The sequence below is a fragment of the Nothoprocta perdicaria genome, unplaced genomic scaffold (genome assembly GCF_003342845.1).
Source record: "Nothoprocta perdicaria isolate Ctin4 unplaced genomic scaffold, notPer1 scaffold_45, whole genome shotgun sequence".
Lineage (NCBI taxonomy): Eukaryota > Metazoa > Chordata > Aves > Tinamiformes > Tinamidae > Nothoprocta > Nothoprocta perdicaria.
Genome location: NW_020455699.1, coordinates 745,965 through 752,990, shown reverse-complemented (window position 1 = coordinate 752,990; position 7,026 = coordinate 745,965). Strand labels below are relative to the sequence as shown.

Genomic DNA, 7,026 nt, shown 5'->3' with positions numbered 1-7,026 from the left:
AAAAAAAAAAAAAAAGATTCTCTTTGAATAGCCAAAACAGATATTGCCTATATTAAAAAAAAAAACTTTCCTTCAAATCCTTCAAAATATCCTTTAAAAACAGCAAATAAGAAAAACCAGAAAGTGGAAGCATCAGATGAGGAATAACTAGTGAAACATATTCAAATGAAAGCTCTTTATTGCAGTTTAAATACAGAAAGAAAAAYACAGTCCAATCAAGATCCTAGGGGAATGCACTGGTAAACATACTTTATTTACTAAAACTGTTACATATGTTTACACATAAACCTTTTCTTGGAAAGAAGCTGCCTACTCAGTCATTTAGGGTAATGAATACATCCTCTACTGCACACTAGATCTAAATAGAACAGATGCATAAACATGACCAAAAGATGTTCATCTGATTTTTTTGAGTATGGAATTCAGTATTTTACTACTTACTAAAAAGAACTTACTTCAAAACTGAAGTGTCAAAATCCAAAACTATCCTACAGACTGATATTGTCACTATGCAGAAGTCTGCAGAAGAGCAGACTTATTTAGCAGACTAYAATAAGTAGCTTATCTAAGGTCGCAGAGAGGGATTGATGTTTCTATGACTAGCTCCAACTGTAATAATCAGCCTAGCTTTTGACAACCTTCTTACCACTTTRCTTCTACTTATACAACCATTTAGCTTAAATACACACCTTTTCCTTTACCAAATTGTTTCAGCTGTGACCTGCAAATTCRTAAACTCAGGGAAAAATGACCAGGGGGCTACTCAGAAGGGAGATCAGTGTCCTTATCAGCACAATTTATTTCACCTGCATTAGTTCAGTGCACCAGCACTGAAACTCCCACTGTCAGAAAATCTCCAAATTAAGGTATCCACGAATTAAGTGACAATTGGCTAAACAATAGTTTTCCACTTTTCAATATATAAGCCTTAAAATCTTTGAAAAGAATGCTAAAGGCACAAAAAGCAAAGAACATAATGGTTAGATATAYTCCCAAGGAGTAACTAAACAACCTCCATGCTTTGTGTCCAAGTTAAGGCCATCCAATCACACTGCTGTTTAAAAACAACATGCTCTAAGCTGCGTTGAAATTACATGAGCACCAGGATCCTAAGCATGAGCCTTTCTAATATTTTTCTTATTAAAGCACAATTCAACAACTGTTCAGTTTTTCAAAACCAAAAAAAAAAAAAAATCAAAAAAAAAAATTCTCACAAATGTGCACAACTCTGACACTTCTAACCATTAAACAACTTAACATAGTCATTATGGAAACATAAACAATACCTCCTATTTTACTAGCAAGTGTTTAGCAGATGCAGTTTGGACACTTAAGTTTTGACACACCACATCAACAAGACTAAATATCCTTAAAAGTTAGGGGACTTTTAAACAGTGAAATATTACTGTAAGTCAAATCAGTCTTGTTAACTACACAAATAATATAGGTAGCAGAATCTCTCTCTACAGTTAAATTCTTTTCTACAGGAAAGAAGAATTGGAGAAAGCGTATTAAAGCGAACTAGGCTGAAACTCCCAACTGCCCTTGCATATCTTGGGTCTGATCATGCAAAAAAGCTACAGAATAAAGCAAAGTATTGCAGTATCAGAATTAGTATTCTGAATTTTGAATGCATTTACATTTCACTAGCAAATACACCCACTTGATTGGAAAGTGCAGAGTGAGGACAGGAGAGCTGTTTCATCAGCTAAAAGTGACTCTCCACTGAAGAACTTGCCTACCTGTTTGCCAGGCTACTTGTGTATTTCAGACCAGCACAATACCACACAGTCCATCTCTTGTGTAAGCACTATTCGACTTCATGAAACTTCTCTGTTCAAAAGAAGCTAACAGAAAAGAAAGATGCCAGGTCTAAAGAACATACCTCTCAAAATTTAGTTAGCTGAAATAGTTTACATTTTCTCCCTGAAAAACTACTGCACTGCTCATCTGGTAACATCCCAACCTGAGTCAGGACAAAGTGCATCCACTAGGATATGCCACTATTCAAGTAGGGGGCACATTTACAGTGCCTTTCCCACTACAGTTCCTTATCGCTATTGCTGTTAAAACACAGGTGGTAAAACTGAATACATCTAAGTATGCTTCATTTACGAACATGCTTAGGAACGGTCACTGTAAGGGAGATCCTTGCACGCTCATTTGTTCCAGTCCAAATATTAGGACATTGTGTTTTTCAGCTGTGTAATTAGGGCCTGCAGTGAATAAAGCTCAAATTTTCACCAACAAGCCACTGAACTGCAAGAGTTGCTTTTATTCAGTCCAGTAAAAAGCTACTTATATAACATTATGTCTTACAGCGCATTCGTTCTTAAAAACAAACAAGTCATTTAAATCCTAACCATTCTGAATGTAGTTTGTAAGCATACGTTCCAAAATACCTTTAATACCAAGTACATTAGAAACATAACAGCAAACTTCAATATCAGTTAAGGTCTTGCCTGCAGAACCAGCAGGAAAACCCTTAAAAATAAGCTTTGTTACCCGCCCATCCCTTGGGTGATTGACGCTGAAGATACAAACTAACTCTGAACTCCCGTCTCCGCGGCGCGCACTCACCAAGCGCCGCCAGGACGGGCGGCAGGGCCGGCCCGCCCGCCAAACCCGCGCGGAGCGCCCAGCAACCCGCGTGCGCGGAGCGGGCGGCGAACCTGGCGGCCCCAGGGGCGGGCGGCCCGGCCGTGGCTCGGCTAACGGTCACCCTCCGGGCGCGCGGCGGGCTGCGCGGCGACGGCAAAGAGCGCTGACCTCGGCCGAGGGGGGCCGTTCCGCGCCGGCTGCGCGCAGCAGGAGCGGCCGCTGCCGCTGCGGGGGCTCCCGGCTCCGTAGTGCGCCGCACTCCGCCGCAGGCGGCCGGGCGGCAGGAGGGGCGGCAGGAGGGGCGGCAGGAGGAGCGGCGGCTGCGGCGGCGGCCCCCCGACCTGCGGGCGCCGCTCCCGCCGCCGGTCCCCGCCCGCGCTGCGAGCCGAGAAGGGCCGGCGGGGAGCGCGCCAGGGGAAGCGGCGGCGGAAACCGCCCGGCGGCGGCAGCGCGCACCGCCCGCCCTTCCCCGCCCCCCCCGCCGGCCGCGGGGGCGGGGCTCCGCGCGGGGCGGGGCGAGAGCCCTTCGCCCGGCGGATTGACAGGCCCGCCGGCCAGTCGGAGGGCGCAAAGTGAACAGCAGGGCGCGTGAGGGGGTGGGACCCGCTGGTGGGCGGGGGACGTGGCCAATGAGCGCGGCGCTCTCCGGTGGGGAGCCCCGACGGGAGGGCGTGGCCGCGGAGTGGCGGTTAGGGTCGCGGGGTGGCGGTTAGAGCCGCTGCCGCCTGAGGGCGGCTGAGGCCGGGCGGCGCTGCCGCCGCGCCTCGGGAGCGGGAGCCCTGGCCGCGCTGTGCGCGCCTGCCTCAGCCCGCGGGCTGTTCCCGTGCACCTRTGAACCCATAGCGCGCAGGAACGGCGGGCCGCAAAGCGCCGCTCCTGCTCGGTGGCTGCGAGCGCTGCCCTGTRAACGCTGTAGGACAGAGCTCGCGCAAAGGTGGAGCTGTGAGGCGCTTGCCTGCTACCTGCTCAGGGGAGTGCAGCGTTCAGGAGCAGGGATAACGCTGGTCTGTGACTCAACTTTTTGTTCTTGGAAACTTTTACCAAACCACAACAACAAACTTGAAAAGGGTTCATTAAAAGCCTGATTCATCATTATAAATGTGGAGGAGAAAATACGGAAGGTGTAAGCACTGGATCTTATGCAAGAGAGTGAGGCCCTGGACCATTTCTAGGGAGGTCTGGAACACAGTGCATCTTTCCAGAAGTTTCTAGAAGCGCTTCTTCACAGAACAGAGCGTTGGGAAGAACACAGCAGAYGGAGACCTCAAGACCTTCACCCAGCTCGTCTCCAAAGACCCAGCTTCCCGAAAGCCTCCGTAGCAGCTGTGCGCTGCTGCTGTCCCCGTGGTGCCCGTCTGGCCGAGGTGCCCGTGTGACCCTGCAGCTCGGCGCTGCTGCTCGCTGCCCCTCACGCCTGCGCCCCTCTCGTCCAGGGCTGTTGTGTGCGGAGGATCCCTGCACCYGGGACTGCCCCTGCCCGCTGCTGCCGCTGGTCCTTCACCAGCTTTCCCTTGGCATCCTGCAGGAGCACACTGCGCAGAGCCCCTTTGCGGGAAAAGAGCTTTCCACCTTGTAGAGATGGTTTCATCAAAGAGCAGTGGGCATATATTTAGTTCCAGTTAATACTCCAGGCTCCTTAAGAACTGAACTCCTATAAGGGAGCCTTGCATGATTGTGATTTATAATTTCTTTTGCAGAATCGCTTCTCAAATTTTATATCAATTTTATTACAAAATGGACAAGTTCCACAAATACTTGTTCCTGTCTTCCCCTAGTTCTTCTACAGAGGTTGCTGCAACTTAACAGCTTGTAGATATTTATTTTTGTATGAAAGAGTTGGAGGGCCTTTTTCCAGTTATGATTTCTAACTTAAAAAGTACAGTTAATTAGCCTTAATTTGATTCTAGCATTTAAGTGAAGAACATAAAGCAACAGGGAAAACTATCATCTCCCACATCTCACAGGTTAAAAGTAAAAGTGTATCTGTTTGGGGGTGGTTAAAAATTATTCTAGGTTGCAGTGGTGAAGAAAGTATGTAATTGCTACATGTAAACTGTGTTTGTACTATTAATCATAAMGAAAAGCACAGACATACCATGGGGTACATCAAGTACAGAAAATAAGAAAGGAATGCTGCACCCTGGGCTTTATAATGACACTCTGATGTACATGCATGAATGTACATCCAAGAGAGGCAAAAAGGACTTGTAGTGTTTAATCCCAAACAGAGCATTGTTGCCTTCATGGAATCTTTGGAAAATTYCTGTGCACTCCGTAAAATAACAGAGCTTCCCAGATACCAGGACTCTCATTTTTTCAAAGCTTTTGATTTTTTTAAAAAAGTGCCCTATCACAAAGTTTACAAGAACAAGATACTTAATTCTCTGTGATTTTTTAACTTTCATTTTAATATTCATTCTTTTGCACTGAAATTTCAACTGCTTTTTCCAAAGACCTTTAAAAATTCATTTATGGAGGGGTCTTATGAGGAAAATATTATTTCTTGCAATGTTAAAATATTTAATGATTAGATGCTTTTAAATTAAGAACCTGAAAAAAAAGGTACCTAAATAACTTAATGACCTGGCTTTTTAGAGATGAGATTTCCCTCTGAAAATCTCCGTTCTTCCAAGTTGTTAAAAACTTTGTTCTTTGCACATATTAATGGAAGAAATAACCATATCACCCCTTCTTCCATCCATTATTTTAAACTTACAAATATTGCCTTTTTTTTTTTACACTCATGAGTCTCACGCCAGTTAAAGCACTTAGAATGACTGCTCCAACTACAGCCAGCTATCACTGTCCTTTCAAGTGCTGCCTGAATTCAYGTTCGTCAGAACATCTAAACACCTAATATAATTGAATGGGAAGTAATAAAAGTTACTGCCACAAGTTAATTCCTTCCTATGGGTTCTCTAAATTCCATTTGACTTTTTAGTTTTATCTTGCATTTTCTTTTTTTGTAGACTAGGTAAGTGTTCCTGTTCTGTGTGATGCAAACCACTGCAATGTAGTGAACTAGAGTGATGAGCCAGCCACCAACCCTGAGTGGAGAGGCACTAAAGAGGGATCTGTTCCTGGCTGCTGTAAACGCCTGCCCACAAACATGAAAAGAGCAAACTGGGTATTTTTCATTTGTCCACAATCCATGCAGTTTGGCAGCAGATGGTGTGCATGGAGGACAGCATCTTACCTGATTGGTCTGAGCCCTGTGTCTTACAGAGTAGGGCTGAAGTATTTTGGTAGGTTCCAGTATTTGGGGAGACCACAAGGAGCCTTTTATCTCCAAAAACGAAGAGCCCTGGAATATGTGTTAACTGCATGGGGGTGCTTAACTTGTGGGTAAGTGAGAGGTGGGACTACTTACCTTCTCCTGTGCACGAACGTGGCCTGGCAAAGGGGCAGCAGYCCATGCTAGCGGTAGGGGACACACATACGGTGCCACCGCTGCTGACAGGGGTGGTGAAAAGCATGCCCAGTTGGAGAATCCCTGTTACTCATCATCATCATCATGTATCAAAGGACATTAAGCAGTTGACAACATCATTACTCAAGTGAGAAAGCAAAAAAGTGAAAAAGAAAAAACAGTCTTTAGCTGCTTACTTCATCTGGTCCRTGGACAAACATCCCCCTTCTTTCTCTCTGTAATACTGGAAGTGTTGGTTCATCTGCCTTCTTGGCAATTGGTTATTCTCGTTTTTTCCCAAGTTAACTCCCCACAAACTGGGGCTGCTCTCAGATGCCGTGCTCTAGCTGATGCCTTCCAAACTAACAGACCATAAAAAAATGTTCCAGCTTTTAAAAGCTGTTGGAAATCACATCTACGTGTTAAAAAAGAAGAAAGGGGACATGCAAATCTTCACTGGGGCCATGGCTCAGCTGTATTGAAAGCTACATTCAGTACAGCTGGGGAATAAAGCCATTAAATTGTGTAATGGAAAAACAATGGCAAGTGTGAGGTGAAAGGACTGAAAAGACACTCACTGTGACAATCACCAGCTGAGGTACAGAAACACTATGGCACTTCAGCGAAACATTAGCATCCCGAAGAATGGGAGAAGGGCTGTGAACGCTCATCTAAGGCTGCGGCATCTGGGGAGAGGATTTAGTTTAAGCATTAAATCATGTACCCACCTCAGTCAGTGGGAAACACTATCATTTATTTTGCTGCCTGGGGACTGTACTCTGCCTCATCAGAAGTTAGGTATTTCTCATTTACATATCACTGGCAGTTGAGGCTCAAAGTCTACAGAAAAGAAAAACTTTCTTTTTTTTTTGGCAAAAAAATGTATTTTTTAAGATTTTCCCACCTTAAAATCTCCCTCAAAGTTGTTTTCCAGCCAAMTGTTGAGCAGTATTAAGATACTAATTCTATGATTCCAAGTGTAATCAATTTAGTTTAAAGCTGATCTAGACTTTAAA

The 7,026-nt window shown here is 45.1% G+C and overlaps 2 protein-coding genes across 8 annotated transcripts in view; both read right to left on the bottom strand.

Annotated features, from left to right (window-relative positions):
* The window catches only part of CSNK1G3 (casein kinase 1 gamma 3), a 50,050-nt gene extending 47,442 nt beyond the window's left edge, over nucleotides 1-2,608 (bottom strand). For 2 of the 7 annotated variants that reach the window (XM_026046557.1, XM_026046559.1), the window contains exon 1: nucleotides 2,581-2,608. The gene's annotated coding sequence lies outside the window, so the exon portion shown is untranslated. Of the gene's footprint in view, nucleotides 1-1,742; nucleotides 1,788-2,580 lie in introns of those variants that run through there. The other 5 variants (XM_026046563.1, XM_026046561.1, XM_026046562.1 and 2 more) reach the window with 5 other exon arrangements.
* Nucleotides 2,609-2,718: 110 nt separating this feature from the next.
* LOC112953506 (translation initiation factor IF-2-like) lies at nucleotides 2,719-6,017 on the bottom strand. Its single transcript, XM_026046581.1, has 3 exons — nucleotides 5,972-6,017; nucleotides 3,833-4,120; nucleotides 2,719-3,563 (listed from the first exon to the last, which is right to left on the bottom strand). Exons 1-3 carry the CDS (start codon nucleotides 6,015-6,017, stop codon nucleotides 2,719-2,721), a joined length of 1,179 nt encoding a protein of 392 aa, XP_025902366.1.
* Nucleotides 6,018-7,026: the final 1,009 nt, after the last annotated feature.